This window comes from Aspergillus homomorphus (assembly GCF_003184865.1).
Source record: "Aspergillus homomorphus CBS 101889 unplaced genomic scaffold BO97scaffold_18, whole genome shotgun sequence".
Taxonomy (NCBI): Eukaryota; Fungi; Ascomycota; class Eurotiomycetes; order Eurotiales; family Aspergillaceae; genus Aspergillus; species Aspergillus homomorphus.
The window spans coordinates 16,065-33,685 of record NW_020291904.1 but is presented as its reverse complement, the minus strand read 5'-3'; the positions used below and the strand labels follow the sequence as shown (position 1 = coordinate 33,685).

The window sequence follows — 17,621 nt, the reverse complement described above, 5'->3', positions numbered from 1 at the left end:
CCTTCCACATGCACAATCTCATCATTATTGAATTCCTTCCTGAGGATCCATGCGCCCACATCATCATCGTCATCATCTATCTGCCTTATTGGGTTGGTACAAGGTTTCGAATTCGTTTTTTTTGTTTCCCTTATTTCGATTCGAGTCTTGCCTTTCTGCTCAGTCTTGCAGAAAATAAGTCTCACCCATGGGTCCTGATTGGGCTTCGCTTCCCATCGGTGTGCTATACAGACTCGTCGTCATTCGCTTGGCTGAACATGCTGTACATCACCTGATTTCATAACTTTTATGTAAAAGATTTCTGATAGTCACCATGATCATCATCCTCTGCCGTACGCGTCGTCCCTGTGGACTATCTAGAGAACTTATATCAATTCCAAATTCTGTTACATCCTGAATAACGCATTCACCCGGCAAGGAAAAGAATGAGAAACAACATCACCGATTATTCCCGCGCGGGAGATTGAGACCCGGATCAGCGGTGGATGAATATTGCACAACGTGGCGAGCTAGAAAGTCTCTTCTCTTCGTTCCTTCTGCATTATCGTCGGATGTAGAGCTTATAACAAGCCAGTCTGTACCGAGCGAGTGTATACCAAGCGCCTAGGATGGATGACTCTGAAGCCTGATCACGGTACAGAATCTCCATTGTCAACATAATGTCATTGTAGACATGAAGCTATATGTATGTATGTACGTTTGTATGTTTAGATACATACAGACCTTGATTGGATTCTGATATCATTCTGACAAATGTGGGCCCTTGTCTCTTATTGAATCCGTGGTCGTCTATATGCTTCGCCTTGACTTTCACCATCCATCGCCGTCTAGACCAGTATGCTTTGCGAGTGAGTGAGTGAGTGAGACGCGCATTCAGCATATTACCCATACTTCACTCCCTCATCTCCGCGATGTACTCCAACCGTCCCTGTCTCTTTCCTTATACATACACACATAGAAACTATGTTTGTGAGAAAGGTTTAGGTATGCAAGTATCCACGCTTTCTCAATGCCGGCTCCTCTTACCTAGGTACCATAACTACTTTATTAGAAGTCCAGTATACTAAGGGACTCTTCCAACTCACCCTCCTAGTACGACAGTTCTAACCCCATAACCCCATAACAGACTCCTAGGTGGAGAGAATCCTTGTTCTTAACATAGCAAGACATCCAAAACCACTCCTTGCATCGTTTGACTAGGCCAAATTGCTTGAGGGAAACAAGCGAGATGGACGATTTGTCATGCTTCGATCACCACCAGCTAACGTATCAGTTTTATACATCATATCAGATTATCTTTCCAAAGCTGAGCCGTTCTTGCCCCCTTTTGCTTCTCGCTTTGCAAAGGTACTGCCGGGCCGAGGGTGTGTACTGTACTGTACCGTCCACTCCACTCCACCGTAGCACCGTACCCGCTTGTTACAATCTGGTATGTAACTGTATTGTGCCGTATCGTTCTTACCTCCCCTGTCAACGGCCGATCTCGGGCTTCCGAAGTGGATGCGATATAGTCGGCGACTAAGCCATGAAAAGGTATTTGCGCCAGGGTCCGATACGAAATTTTATCCACAGAGGATCATGAGCAATTGAGAGCTTGATTCCACGCCAGGTGGGCTGTGAAAGTGTCGTCAAGACATTTATCCTTGGATCAAAGCATTAATTCCATCTAACTAGAATTCAATTCCAATCAGGCAGACAGATAGAGCGGCAGATGAGGGTGAGTGGTACGCCTCTGTATATAGATGAACATGACAAACAACTGTAAATCGACAAGTTCCTCCCACAGGCCCAGTGCGTTTTATGCATGCTTGTAACGACAAAATGAACAGATATCCTCCCAGGTTAAGATCACAACATGCTAAAGGTGATTTGCAAATCGGCAAGAACGACCGTACGAACAAACAAGGATTGTGAAGCAAATAAAACAGATTGAGAAAAGGAATAATTAAATGTTGAGGTATCGTCGGGGTCGGCCGTGAAACAGAAATGTATCGAGTCGTGGTGCAAGACTTGAGTGAGCGAGAGCGAGGAGTGCAGGAGGCAAAAAATGACTCGACAAGAAGGCGACCACTGCCGGATCATGATGAAGCAAGCCGCAAACAGACTCATTTACCTCGACATCCGTCGAGTGAGCACTTCTTCTTTGTCCTCACGCATCCATGGATACCAAATCCCTACCCAATCAATAACTCCAAACTTCGGTGACCCCGAGTCGGCAGCTCCCGCCCCCTCCCGCAGAAAGTCGCCGTCACGCATGCGGCGCTGCTCCCGTAACGTAGGGCACTTCTTTTCTTTGATGAAGCGATAGAATTTGCATTGGATTCCCTGGAACCCGCGACGCTGCCGATCGGGGAACTGCCGATTGAAGCTTTCACGGACCTCCTTCCACTCCTGGCAGAGGTCCACTCGGTGGTACCAGATGAAATACATCTCTTCCTCTTCGTATTTGGGTCGGGGAGGCCGGCGTCGCTCTGCAGCATTGCTAGAGCTGCTAGATACCGAGTCATATCGATCACGAGAGTAGGGGTCCGGCGAGGATTCCACAGATCGCGTTCGATAGGACAGGTAACCCTGGTCCTGCGAATCCTCCCGGTAGGGATGACGGCTCTCTGAGTAGGAAGTGTAAAAGTACTGGTTGGGACTGGGAGGATATAATGGCGAGCCGTGCTGGCTATATTGTGATCGAGTACTGGCAGTTTCGCTGTCCCCGGATGGGTTTAGCAAGGAATCGATGGCCATGCGGCTCTGGCGAGATGAGGCAGGCATGTAGCTCGCCCGATGCTGCTCGTGAATGGCCTGCATTTTCAACGTGCGGTGGTGCTGGCGTCAACCCTTGGAAGATGATGAATGTATGATGAGTAACAGAGGCGAAGATGAATCTCCGAAGAAATTGCACCTTCTATCTAGGTAAATGCTGGAAGATGAAGAAAGAAGAAAGAGAAAAGAGCCGCCAAAGATACAAGTATGGCACAGGCAGACAAGATGTCTCAAAACACAAGGCAAGCAAAGGTAGCCAGGTTTCGAGAGATAAGGAGGAAACAATAGAGAGGAGAAGGGATGAAGAAGTAGTGAAGTCTGGAGCACAGTAGATCAAACCCCCAAAGACGTGAGATGTGATAGGGCTTTGGATTCAGCAATAAAGGCCGAAGGTAGTTTCTTTCTCCACGGGAAGGAGGACCTTGGCTTTTGCAACACAAAAAGGTTTGGGTAGATCAATGATGTGGAGAGACAGAAGAAAGATAAAAGTAAAAGGAGGCAGCTTTGCGAAATGGATTCCTTTGGGCCCGGCTTCCTCCTTAAACCATCACCAACGCCGCACGAGACTTCCGGTTGGGTTTCCGGTGGAGGGCAATGGTGACCAAGGGTCCCGTTAGTGGTGTTTAGTTGTGCTTAATCCATGCAGCGTCCCAGAGTACTGGGACTCTCTGGCCTGTAATGAAGGCCGACGGTGACTGCGCCCCCGGTCCGGTCGTGGGGAATGTCGCTTCTACGGCGGGTAAATGAGGTTGACCGGAGTGATGCGTAGCGCCAGCAGCAGCAGCAGCAAGAGCAGGGGTGTGGGTGGAAAGAGGTGGTAGCGTGGTACGTTGTTGGTAACAGGAGAAGAGGGGTCAGGAGGAGGTGAATGGAGGAGGCGAAAAGAGCCTTGCGGTGGTTGTAGTAGTTGCAATAGCCTTAATAGTGGTGGTGATGGCTGTCGGGTGGTGATGTTGATGCCTTTCTCTTTTCGTACTTTCAACTCTAGTACTTCATCCACGTGCATGTCCTCCTTAAGAGTTTTATACTGTGTATTTGGCCCCCGATCAATCTGAAAGGACAGACTTATCGATATTAAACAGATATTGTCCTAGTACCATAGAAATCGAATATTTGAAAGTCTGAAGGGGAAAAAATAATTCTGCAAATAAAAAAATTGAAAGAAGAAAAGAAAAAGAATTCCCCAGCGCAGAGCTTGTTTCTTATATGCAAGGATATCATCTGGGAATACTCAGTTACTTAAAGGGATTCGCCACTTTTCTCCACGACAAATGGATCCTCCGCGAGCTCCAAACGGTAAGCAGTGCAATAATGACAATAATGCTGCTGCTGCTGTGGTGGTGGTGGATGTCATTGACGGATGGAATAGTTCGGGGAGTGGAGATCATCCAAGGATCACGTTGGCAGGCAGGATAGACAATTGGAACAATCACTGTCTGTACTTACCTGTACTAGCCCCCGTTGGACCGGGTAATTACATTGCGGCTACTGTAATTTTAAAGTTTTCTTTCCCTCTTGTTTTTTTCTTTCTCATCTTTTATTTTCTTGCTTTTTTTTCGAAGCGAGGGAGGGAGGGGAAATACTTGGGCTGATAATCGAAAAGAAGACCAATGGATATGTTTTATTCATCTTAAACTCCATTCGATTAAAATGTATTGATGCTCCCAAACCACGGATCCACTGGGACTGAAGGAGAGCAAGCCAGTCCACTTTAGTTCATGCATCCTGCACCATAATATTGAGAAGCAAAGACGAACCCCACGATCACCGTGAAGGAGCCGCAAGAAAGGTCTTGACTAGAACAGACAATAGAGGGGGATTTGGAGAGGAAGGGTGAGAAGTGCCTCCTAAGATCAAGTTCCAACCAGAACCACGCCAGAGAGATATCAAGGTGAACGATGGTGATAAGCAGTTGTCACTTAGTCAGTCGGTCCCTGGTCCGATGGACCAAGCTCAACGGGTCCAAGTCAATCAATCAGTCTCTACTTGACACCGTTGTCATAATGTTCATCTTGTCGGAATGCCGGATGACCCCTCCAGGTCCCTAGGATCGCTGAACCATCCAGGCTGAAGCTTGCGATTTGACCCATCTGCATGCGCGGCAGAAGAGGGAGGACAGAATCAGACAATCAGAGGAAAAGGTAAGGAACGGACGGATCTATCCTCGTCTTTGCACGGAATCTCGCTCTTGCGCGCGACCATGCAGTCATGAAGGATGTCTTCTAGCTCTAACTTCAGGGAACCGTACGGTTCTCCTTCCTGGCTTATGCAGCTCGACTGCTGACTGGGGCACAGATCGATCGGCCTATTAGAACCATGACAAATACTAGATGCGACTATGACTACTCAATCCCAACTGTGGGAACAATGAGCATAGCGAAATTCCTTATACAGAAGGGGGCTTAGCTATGTCTGGTTGTAATTCACATGCCGACTTCCTGACCTCCTGTGAAACAGAGTGACATCCGATATTCGTGGAGAAGTGTTCCTGAGCAACAATTGGAGTGACCACATGTTCGTGTTGCGAGGATGGGGAATCAACTCTTCCTTCTCCTGCCGATATCTGGTCGTGAAGAATGTGTCATGCTTGCCGTAATTATCATTACGGGCAGCAAGGGCTCGTATTCGATTCCCCACAAGCATTCCTCCTGACAGGAAAAAGGATGCGGACGTATTTGGCGGTCCCAACTCGCCGCAAATTCTCGAGGGGCATACGACCCTGCGGTGAGGAGTTCCAGTTGAAGACGAGGGACATTCAGGATGCGATTCATGGTGTCAAGAATGTAGAAAGGAAGAGGCGGGAAGATAGTCAGGTAATACCTGACGATGGGAATGAAAATCGAAATCACATCAGCGAACACAGCCAAGAGGATGACGCGGTAAAATTACGCCCGCCCGCGGGCTGCCCTGCAGCCCTGCCATAGCAGGGGAAGATTCGAAGGAACCACGGAGCTGATAGGTCGGCTCCATGCCTGCAAGACGGGTGGACCGAAACGAAGCATTGCAGGGTTCAAGTCGGTCGCTGGCGTGGGAAAAAAAAAACATCAGACGACACTTGGCCTGCTCAACTGGCCCGTTTGTTTGCTCCTGGTGCAGTGTGCCACTGTGGAGTGTGGACTCATCTTCATCTATCTACTGTAGTACAGTACATTATTGCGAGCGGTGGAGCCATGGAGTGACTAGTACTTAGTCAAGTCAGTGTTCGCCCCGAAGTCTCCGACATCTACTCTAAATTAGAATCACCATCTCTGGGGATTCCACTGGGTCTCGACCCATCTGAAAGCAAATGAGGATACAGGTTAGCGCACCGGGAACACGTTTGGTGGCAGGAAATGATCCGACAGCTAGTCGATGCAAGCACAACTTCTGCATAAATAAAGTGAGGGGAAGAGATACCAGGGATTCGACAAGGAGACTGTTCAAGAAGTACATTGTAGTAAATTGACTGTCGGTGGGGAGAAGACAATCTGGGAAAGCAAGGTGAATCATTTGAAGCTCCGCTACGTAGCATGCAGAACACCTTTTATCCGTGCTCCGAAAGTGATAGGGCAAAACAGGAATGAAAGCCAGTCGGGGGCGGTATAAGTTTGGGGAAATCAAAAAAAAAAATAATAATAATAATAATAAAAAGAAATAAAAAAAAGGAAAGAAAGACCAAAGCGCAGCATTGAGATTCGTCTACTCTCACATTTCAGGACGGAGCGAAAGGTACTAAGTGAAAATAATTTCGCTGGGGTTTCAGTCTCGCCAGATTGCTGCAAGAAAGAGATCCAAACCCGAAACAGGCAGAGAAACAGCAAAACTTTGGAAAGGAGAAGGGAGGGTTGAAAGCGACCAGCCAACAGCAGGGCGCGCATAGCCCGCGTCTATTGGGCGCGGAATAGAATCAGCAACCCAGCCTGCAGTGGCCCTGCTAGCTTACCGTTGTGTCGGGTCCAACCTACGAATAGAATTGAAGCTCTAAATTTGCCTAGCTCTTACGGTCTCAGATTGCGCAGGGCCACTGCTGAAGGACTGGCAGCAGCCAGCCTGACAGCCAAGCGGGAGACACGATGTGGGTGGGCCCCCCTTCGCCCCCTCCCAAGCCTCGAGTCACCGGAACTTGAGGAGGAAATGAGCCACCCACAGCACAGTACACAGCACAGCACAGTTCGTACAGCGTCGAATTTTATCCCATAGATTGTGGGTTCGTAGAGCACACTACTTCTTTGATACCAAGCAAAGAAGAAAAAAAAATGAAAAGGGCCTGTCAAAAACAGCCAAGATTGTCACCGTGCTACTCGACCTTTCCAGGTTCCCCATCATCCGACATGCTACTAGTGCTACGCAGTATGTACTATGCACAGCCAGGTACTCTGTACTACGGTCAAGATACCAATCTGCAGAGTTTGCCAACACATTTCTGCAAAGGTGAGCCGATCACTTATCACTTCCCCTCACAGTTGTCATGAAACGGAATGAGCTCATGTCCCACTACCCTCCTTGTTGGTCTATTTGGGAGGAGCAGGGAATATGGCCGGTTTTTCACGTGCCCCAAGTCTGAAGCTGATATGCATGATAACGGCAGAGTGCTGTACACAAGGGAACCCACCCCTCTTACCAGAAATCTCGACATCATCTTGGGTACAGAGTCTCCTTCCATGATCGGTAACCACCTATCATTCCTCATCCATAGAGTTAGCTAGGAAAACAACAACATATCGGACGATTAAGAGAGATACTTCAGGCAAGAAAAAAAGAGACAAAAGGCTAGTGGAGCTTATTATAGGATGGCCAAGGGTAGCTGTGAGAGAAGAAACCTGGAGTGATTTGTCAATCTTCTTCAGCGAGCGACTAGCGCTGTCTGTCAAGCCTATGAATGCAACGATTGGCAAAAGCAATATTCATCCATGGGGAACCGAACAGTGCTACTAGACCCGTCTAGGTAAACAGTCAGGAATGAGTGGGTGGTTGTCGGCTGGAGTCCAAGTTTTGACAGCAAATTCGCACTCTTAGACTTTGAGACGCCGAGCATGATTTCGAATGCTTTGCAGATGTATAGAAACCAATGGGGTCTGCAGAGGGGTAGAATCTTATATGGAAAGGAAGGGGCGGTGGGGGAGACAAGAAGGAAGAAAACGAAAAAGTGAGAGAGAGATACATTTGACTTTGCGGAAGCATAAGATCCCTTCCAAACCTTGCAGCAAGCCATACATTGTACTGTACCTGATACCCTGATACGTAGCAATTTGTTTGTTCTAAACAATAACGAAAGGAAGAAGTTTACCACGCCCCAACACAGCCCACAACAGATAACAACAGGCACAGTGCACGACTGAAGACAGAGGCTGCACTCAGATTACCTATGGTGTCACTACTATCTCCACGAGTCGGCTGTGGCACCGATCAACTCCGGGTTCTTTTTAGACGAGCCAGCAAATCAGGTGTCCAGGTGGAAGGTATTCTGGACGGTCGGAGCGGTACCTCCGCGTGTGGTTGTCGTTTGGGTTAGGGCCGAGACAGAGACTGAGAGAGGGAAGAGAGATGGAGGGGCGGCGGCCCTGACTGACAGAGCTGAAATGCATTAATGTCACCCGCAACTGCAATAACCAACTACTGTAGTAACTAACTAACTACTCGGTAACTAATTCCCTCGGTTCTTTCGCTTCTTCAGAGACCTGTCTCCTCTTCTCTTGGCATTGTCGTATATTCTCGATTTCCTATACTGCTTACTTCAACTTCGTTAGCGAATTCTCGTTGGAACTAATCGCAGTTGTTTTGCTGAGTACTCGTCAGGGCGATGTCCGGAGCCGAAAGCTCACCAAGTGGAGAGACTGCAGCCATACCATTCCTAAACAGCTACAACATTTTTTGCAAGATTACCTTTGTTTTCAATTACACAGTATCACTGACGCGAAGATGACGACGATGGAGTATGATCAATATAACTGGAGAAGTCGGTCTTGAGACCAGATTGGTTAGACAACATCGACCATGTTTACGGCACAGTCAACTTGCGCAGGCTCCAATCCCGTTGTACCCTACTGCGAGGAAGCTCTCCCCCTCCTTTCTCCTTCAAGGGCCAAGGGTGGGTAAGGATGGTTACTTGCTCGGGCCCTTGTTCATTCGGACCTGCACGCTATCTAATATGACTTCGCCGCAGAATAGTCGGCTAATTGCCTGTTTTGTCGCCCACATTATTGGTCCTACTTACAGTACAGTCAACGCGTGTATACTGCATACCTGCCTTGCTACATACAGCAATTCAATGTTGCGCCCGTGTCTAGACCAGACAACACGTCAATGCTTCCGCGGAGATATTGGCCTTCCTCTCCCCTTCCTTCCCGCAATTCCACAGCCAGAGACTTGAATCGCGCGGATGATCGTCCGCTGTCTTGTGCCTATTGTAGATCTCTCTTTCACATCGGCAGGATTGACTCGGGTAAGTAGATGTGGTATGTACAGCGGGTACTACACACAGTTCATACAATTGCTTGAGAAGCAAGACGAAACCATCGGTACTTTATCCGCTCGCTCTACGCCATTCCAACTAAAATTTACATGTGCCATCTTTGACACAAAAGTCTAAAGGTAGCCTTAGTACTCCCCCTGGTTCTCATCACGCCTACCCGCAGATGTGTTTGATCACGTGAGTGTCCCTGGTCAAGGACGTTAAGGATTTACACCTATCAAAACAGCTTGTTTACAGTGATGACGCCTTCAGGCAGTATTGGGGGCATGGGAGTCCAGTCTGGTTGGTGGTCGAAGACAGCGATGCGTTGTTCGGTGGTGGGTACCTTCATTCCAGTACCACTGGACCAGGGTGAGCACAAAGAAACTGCTTCGACAGGGGTTGGCTTCCAGCGGCGAATTGAGGTATGGGAGACAGAGCACTGACTCGTAATCAGATGCAGCAGCAATCGAGACTCTTCCCTGCGACGACTCTCTACTGCCGAGGTACCAGTCAGTAGGGGTATGTTTCTTTGCCAGGTGCGTTCCAAATGTGACACCCGAATAAAAGAAAGTCTCCTAAAAGGGAATCTACCTAGCGCAACCTTAGGTATGCCTCCGTTGCTCATAGGATTGATTAGGACCATTACCTAGAACCGACCTAGAATGCGCAACGTTTGCGGCTCTTTGCCAATTGACACGGTCTCGCGCGGAAGCTGTTGGCATTGCCGCGGTACCGATGGATCCCCCTAAGGCCACTTAGTACCACACTACAGTGCACTATTAATGCCACTACTTACGGATCAACTACACCAGGATGGAGTCCCGCTGTGCTCCAGCTAATTTCTGGACTTTTGTCTTAAAAGCTGAAACGAGTCCCGCGATGGTGAGGACACTAGCCGACCTGCAAGCGAGCTAGAGTGTTCTCCGATCATTAAGGCACGGCGACCCTCAAGGACCGTTTAGGTTCATCCTTACCTGAGTGGTAGCGTTGAAATTTGGTGCCGGGCGTTCTTGGAAGACCCAGCTGTCGATCCTGTCACGCTCATGGCCTCGACTGGACGGAACAATTCTAAGAAACAAATTACCGTGATATCATTAGATCATGGTGGTGCGACATCTGGGAGTCGAAATCGAGTTTTGCCTACCTCCGAAGGCATGAATCATAAGCAGATCTATCGTGGTAGGTATGCCTCGTAGACCCCGAAAGTCTTCTTCCCCAAGCTTTTTCTCCTTCTTCCTTCCAGAAAATCGGTTTTGACCCTGTCCGGGATGGCTTCAGCCACCATTACCACTCATCGAATGCCGACGGAGCCGCAGCAGGAGCGATCCGTCAGGAATCGTCAACCCTTGGAAACCGCATGCTGGCGTAGAAGACACTCATAAACCAGTTATTGTGGACTCGTCTTATCATCACCATTGACCAGGAACGGCCAGTACTCGGTGACACGTACTCGAGAAGATCAGCTTCTGCTTCAGCAGCATGAGCCTCGAGGGCCTTGATTTCTGTTCCATTAGTTGGCCCCTCATTCCCCTTAATTCAGGGCACCTTCTTCACTTCTAATGACAGGATCTGAGAGCAATGCAACGATCGATGAGCCCACATCGTTCTGCATCTGCAAGTACGATTCCACCTCTTCTGTTGCACATCCTCCAAGCCAGATGAAAAGCCAGGTAGATGGCTTCATTGGATACTCAGCAGGAATTTTCTGTCTCCGTAGCAGGGCCTTTATAATAGTTGGCCAGTGGGCTCGGTCGGCCTACAGCAAAGTAAGGCAACACGTTCCTTTCGGTAAGGGTGAGACTTCAAGAGACGGCAATGAATTTGATCCATCAGAGCCCCTCGAGCTGGAAATGCAAAGAATGCGCGCCAAGGTCCCAATCTTAGTGTTGAATAATCGGCTTTGCCATCGTTCCTTTACGATCATGATGCCTCATCTCTGCACAAAGGCGTTGGATGTGTCAGTTCTCAGTCAATAGTGATGCTGAGGACTGCATACTGCATGGTTTAACTTCTCTAGCGACTTAATGTAGAGCATAGGGAGTGACTGATACTGTCTAGAGGAAGATGTTGACTTGACTCAAGTCCGGCATTGCAGAGATCTCAGTCTACTTCAGCCGTCAAATTGAGAGGCCTATCGCAACGGGGCTGAATCCTCCTTCGTCGCACCAATAGGATGTCTGCTAGAACTCATCTTTGAGAAATCTCTGAGTCCCTATGCCCTGTATACCGGTAAGCCCGGGTCTAAGATGCTGCAGGATTCTCCTCCGTCCTTCTGCCCCTACCCAAATTGAGAAGATGATAAGAATATTATCGAGAACACTAACCATAATAAACATATTAATACTGCGGTCATGTGGCCAGAGCTCACAGTTTTAAACCGGCCGATGAATCGGTCGCATCATCGGGGGACATGCTACGATCCGATCCCACCTGGTCGCATGTGTACCGGTAGGTCACTTGAGCTGCGAACAGTATGCTCGCAGGGCACTTTCATTTACTGCATGCCGATCCTTTCATCATACATCCTACTATCAACATCAGCTTTCTACCTCCCTCCTCCCCTCCTTTTCTTCCATGCGCTTGTTGTCGGTTCGTTTTTAGATGGGATCCTGGCACGCCACAAATGAGTTTCTAGTTCATCGAGGAGCAGTGACGCTAGAAGCTCTTGGCGTCATCACACTATTTCCCTTGAAATTTACGGAATCCTTCATGCTCCTCATACCCACGGCAGCGAACCGGGCGATGAATCCTTCGTTGGTTCTGCGCTGCGGCAAGCCCCAGGTCGATTTCCACGGCATGACCTTTCATTTCTTCTCCGACCACGTTCACCACGTTTGATCTTCAGGATCCGTGGCACACAGTTCTAGTCAGGTAACGCCACTTTAGCTTTACCAATGTGGGTATGGAGCGGGCCTGAGCCATGGGACCATGGCCAGGGCCTTGTCCCTTGTTATTTGGTTCCGGTGGAATCATGCGCCGCACAGGGGAACAAAGAACTGCAGTTTTCGGTGACGTGACTGGAATCTTCTTCAATAATTACCCGGCCCAGATTATATCATCAGATATAGAGTTCTTGGAAGAGAGGTTTTCCCAAAAGAACGCCAGAGCCTGACACAATCAGGATACTGGTTGGCTGTCTTACCAATCATCGATGGATGATCGATCACGGACGAATGATTTTCTTCTTTGTTCTTCATTCCCATCTGTTACAGCCAGCTAACATGGCTCAGTGGTGGATTCTTGAAGGATCGAGGAACTATGAAAAGGTCAAGCTATCAATTGGATAGTTCGCCCAGGAGTCACTGAGTCAGAGGACAAGATCACCTTTCGTTGGTCTGGTCGTCAACTTCAAGTCCCTGAGCCCACACTAATCGTCCTCATTTGGGGCAGAATAATGTCAGCTGCGGGAAGAACGAGGACTACAACGACAACAACGACGTCAATACTGCTCTCTACTAACATTTCTTCGATCTGTCTACAGGAATAGTCCTGAGTTGAGGTCGTATCGCTCTCGGGATCGGCTTCCATTGCCGCTGCGGTGCACGTGGGGCGAATCGCCTCAAACGGAGTCTTTTCTCCGCCGCTGCAGTTAGTGACGGTCCGGACCCCTGACCGTGGCTACATAGCACGGCTGATGGAATTATATCCGTTAGCCTTGTGCTTTCTTCCCTACTGAGCGACAAGGAGAAGATTCTATTTCAAGCCTTGCCGCAAGGCAACTAACTAGATTTTACTTTGTTTTCGGATCCCCATCTCAACCGCCCTAATCATGATGAAAGGCTAGCAGCGATGTGCTTGATTTTTAAGCAAGAACAGACACTGGTAGAGACCAATATCATTGCGAAATGAGTGGCCGGGGGAGTCAGTCTATCGTGCATCACATAGACTCCACAACATAACCAATAGATTAACGTTCCGCCTGCGTGTCCGCCTCCTCTCCCGATATGACATGCGGCACAGTCGCTGTGCATGAGTCCCGGTCCCCCATCAGGTGCTCTAACCTGTGGGAAAAAAGAAAACACCATACTAACCTCCACAAAGTCCGGCGCTTAGCAAGTAGCTCAGCTACCTTGGTTCGAGACCATGCTGCCAATCGAAAGGTAGTGTGATACGTAAGCCAACGTCGCAAACCTAGCGAGTTTATTATTGAGGTTGTCTGGTTCGACATGGCCGTGCCACCCTCGAGTCATGCCGAGTTGGCCACCAATTTAACCTCAGATGACACCAGTAACAGGCCAATGAAGTGCTTGTGCCTCAAGGAAGGAATGGCGACCTTACGTCGACAACAACAGCCTCGCTCAATCAGAGTTGAAGCGCAAGCGAGCGAGAGAGCGAGATGACACAGTGACAGAAAAATGGCGGTGGCCCCGCCGCCAATGCACGCCATGCCATCCAGAAAAACAGCAATACTTGTCATGTCATCTATTTGCAAACCGTACCACACCATCGCATTGTACTGTACTGTATGATTCTGTAATCTACATCATGGATATTGTATCATCATTCTGAGACTGACGGCCGTTCGATCGACACCGGCAAGTGAGATCGATCAGTATCCCTAGTCCCTAGGTACTTGAGTAGCACTAACTGATGAGAGAGCTGGCGCAGAGTCACTGTGGACTAGGGAGAAGTAGAGGCGCGGCCCCCCTTTAGACTAGTACACCTTTGGAAGTAGCCCGCCCCTTCGAGTGCCTCCACAACACCCACCTTCCACTTTCCCCCCTCCCATATGGGCCACAACCCTTCATTTCTCCTCCCCCCCCCTTTTCCCCTCTCTCCTCCCCCCATCGCACAACCCTTCATGGGAGGAGGCTACGGGAAGGCACGCACCCAGAGGTAAGCTTACTTCTGTACCTTAAAACAGACTGAAGATTTGCCTAACCATCTTGATCCGGCTGAGTCAGTGCTTTTTGCTCACAACTCGAGGCTTCATCGTACATTCGTGGTACTTCCCTCCCTACCGTGCCTCAAGGAGTGACAGACATCCAACCTCGCGAGATTTCCGCGCTCGCTAAGAAGCCAATTGCCTCACTTGCAAGGATTCTTGACTATCCACTCTACCCAGAAAACAGAAACCCCTCAGCTAGACGGAAAACGCTCATGGCTGCCTACTAATGCCCAACTATCACACCCTCAACCAAACTGTCGGGTCCGTTGGTGCATTCTCCTCGCTGCTAGTCTCAACCGGTGACCTGCCTCCTCGCCGGATCCAATTCTTGGGCCGCACACAAGCGGAGGCAGCTGAAATTCCCTCATCCCCGGGATAATTCTGCTATCCTACTTCCTTTTCCTCCCTTGAATCCATACGAAACCCTCCTGGGCCACAAAAGCAGACGGACCTCATAGCGATTCCCATCACGGTGATCGTTGAACGGGGTATACGGCACGCTCACAGAGGCTTACTCCGTCCTTCTAACCAAGTTCAGTGGACTAGATGGGGCTGAGAGTCAGTCGTGCAGATGCCACCTCTTAAACTTGCTTGTCTAACTTAGCCTACCGACTAGTTTGCTCACGTTGCCTTCCCACCTTGTCGCAAACGCCATGACAAGCAACATTGTCCGCTGAATTCCCATTCAAGTAACCGCCAGCGGTTCACTACACAACCATGGACGGTCGACGAAGCCGGTCATCTTGGTACAGTAGATTAATAGATCAAGGATTATTAGCAACGCTCTTCCTGAGTCCGTTACTACTCCGGTCGCGATCGTCAGGCTTTCAGAACCGACCCCACTGGCAGAGAGGGACAAGGAAACTATCTTTGTTCCTCATCGTCGGCGATCTCCGCACAGTATCCACTCCAATGATAGCTTAGTGTTGGAGCCGTCCCTCGACCGGATCTCGGCCTGCCTTATCCGCGCCTTGTTGCAGTTTAAGTGTGGTTGAAGTGTATGGTCGGTCACTCGGTCTCTGACCCTATGTGGTTCCAGTCTCTTTCGAATCAGAGTCGATTTCAGTACTACTAAAGTTTCTTATGAGCCATTACCACCTCGATTGAATTCATCACTACGACCACCAGGCTGCCGTACTTCGTCTGTCATTTTCCATCACTGCCACTCTGGTGGAGCCCCTTCAAACCCGCACTGACTAAAGTCGGTAGACATGCGTCGTGATAGCATGCATTTACCTCATCTGGTAGGACTGGGTAGATTACGTTGGTGACTACATTAGCCCTTACTCAGAGAGATCTGGCGCCAGACGGGCAGGCCAGTCACCATAATGATCTCCGTCGATGGAGCCGACTAGCCTCCGCAAGTGCCTAGGCTGACAGGACTGTCTAGTATTCACCGATGCATGAGTGCAACGCAAACGAAGCTGCGACCCTACACAGATTTGGTAAGGTTGTTAGCAGCAGATCAAGCAAGCGCCCGTCAGATGTGAAATGGCCCCGAGATTAGAGTACCCTTCCCTCCGACTACGACCACTAACGTGCTAACCTTGAATTAATCTTCGGCTACTACCAGTTTCCGGAGAAATGACAAAAAGAAATAGAAGCATGCCGGGAAAAAAAAAAAAAAAAAAAAAAAAAAAAAAAAAAAAAAAAGGGAAAAAAAAAAAAAAAAAAAAAAAAAAAAAAAGGAAAGAGAAGAGGGAAAAACTGAGAGAGAAAGATACGCTTGGCATCGCTCAAAACTCTGTCTGCCTGTTAGTGAGTGCCGGAGAATCCATGCCTGATTTCTCCATTCTAGCGAGGCAGGCAAAAAGGTTCTTTTCGGTCGGTCACCGACTCACCATGGCCAAGTAAGGTAGACCTAACCGAGGACGACAACCATCGGTACTTCCAGATAAGTCCAGTAGTACCCCGTAGGGAGTAAGTGGTGCTCTGCTTAACTTGTACAATAGGTGCCACTGTGCCAGGTAGCCACTTTACCGGGGGTTGACCGGGGATCGGACTAGATTAACCTCCTTGGGACGCGACGCTGTTGAGCCACCACCACCTTCACCAGAGAACCGCAAGATAACTACATTTTCGGATTGTTCTCCATTCTACTCTTTCGGTCTTCTTGCCTTTGCCGGTTCTTGACGCGTTTCCTTATTGTGTGCTTCCGAGAGGCTTGGGATAGAAGGTTTGATTTGATATAAACCCCGTCCTTATCAAGAAGAAATATCGAAATAAGAATTTCCCCCTTGTGAATGAGTCAAGCATGTGTAAGCACCATAGCGAATCCAATCAGCGAAAAGAGAAAAGGAAAAATAATCTTAGCTTCTAGTCGATGCCATTTCATTCATTGATTCCTCCTTGTTTTTTCTTTTTCTGTTTTTCTTTCTTCCTTCCCTTTCCCTTCTAACCCCCAAAACTGTTCCATCTCCTCCGCCCGCCCACCCGTCGCCGCCATCGCCGCCGGTCGGATCTCGGACCTCTCCCCAAAAAAACAAAATCCCATAGTAGGAAGGAAAGGAAGCTTTCTGATTGAACCGTGGAAACCACTTTTCAAGGCTGTTCGGGTGTTAGAATTCCCGTCCGTCAGATGGGACCATGGATGATGGATAAGAGCCCACTCAGGCCCCCCCCCCCCCCCCCCCCCCCCCCTCCCCGGCCTACTGAGTTCCTTTTTCACATCTCGTGCGTGCGAAAAAGGCGGACTGTCCGAGCTTTTTTGTTTTTTTTTTACGGTCGTTAACTCCGCCCGTCGGTGAAACCACACTTCTCACTGACTGACCAGTATCCACCTTAACTACCACAAACGCCGAACCTTGCACTCTCTGTAGGTGTAGATTAGCCATAGCAATCACTACGTATGTAATACTTACCGTACCTCCTCTTCCAGGTGGTTTTTGAAGGAAGGAAAGTCAGCGATACGCGTATGATGGGACCGTATATAGATGTGTACGAGTAATTTGAACGAATCGGTAGGGCCTCTGGAAGGACTGCCTGCCAGCTTTGCTTTGCTTATTTGGCCCTGTGCTGGATTATGTGGGTGGAGTGTGTCTGTCAACTCCGAACTGCCCGGGGTGGAGGTCTCGGACTTGGACTTTGAGGAGCGTCTCCATCCCGGTAAACTGCGGCGTATGTATGTATGTATGTATGTATGTATGTATGTATGGCTTGGTAAGGTCTCGGGTGGTATTGTCAGCTCCGGTATCGTATATCGTATTGTAAGCGTCTGGACCTCGTCATGGCGAGACGTTGGGTTTCGGGATGGAGTTTGCGTCTGGCATTCAGTATGGTCGAGGTGTTTTCAAGGGGGGACTCAGGGAATAATCAGGAGACGCATGTAGGGAATTCGTGGGTGTTGCCTTGGTTCGGTTGTGATAGAAATTTGATGAGGATTGGAGGAGGTGGTGCCCGATATATACTTTCAGAAGTTCTACATGACTTGCGGGATGGAGGTACCTCTCTAGGATCAATGAATAGGAGCCTTGGAAGAGCGGGTTAGATTGAACAAGTTGCTACAAGACGACTTCGATACCTCCTCTGCTCGAATTAGGTTAA

General features: G+C 48.9%; 3 protein-coding genes across 3 annotated transcripts; 1 reads left to right on the top strand and 2 right to left on the bottom strand.

Annotated features, from left to right (window-relative positions):
- Positions 1-1,816: 1,816 nt before the first annotated feature.
- Positions 1,817-3,009, bottom strand: BO97DRAFT_60424 (uncharacterized protein). The gene has a single exon (XM_025700936.1). It carries the CDS (start codon positions 2,800-2,802, stop codon positions 2,110-2,112), a length of 693 nt encoding a protein of 230 aa, XP_025551295.1. The 5' UTR covers positions 2,803-3,009; the 3' UTR covers positions 1,817-2,109.
- A 421-nt stretch (positions 3,010-3,430) lies between these two features.
- On the bottom strand, positions 3,431-3,863 carry BO97DRAFT_60440 (uncharacterized protein). Its single transcript, XM_025700937.1, has one exon. The coding sequence runs from the start codon at positions 3,761-3,763 to the stop codon at positions 3,488-3,490; it is 276 nt and encodes a 91-aa protein (XP_025551294.1). The 5' UTR covers positions 3,764-3,863; the 3' UTR covers positions 3,431-3,487.
- A 13,047-nt stretch (positions 3,864-16,910) lies between these two features.
- Positions 16,911-17,619, top strand: BO97DRAFT_60096 (uncharacterized protein). The gene has a single exon (XM_025700934.1). It carries the CDS (start codon positions 17,012-17,014, stop codon positions 17,405-17,407), a length of 396 nt encoding a protein of 131 aa, XP_025551293.1. The 5' UTR covers positions 16,911-17,011; the 3' UTR covers positions 17,408-17,619.
- The last annotated feature ends 2 nt before the right edge of the window (positions 17,620-17,621 follow it).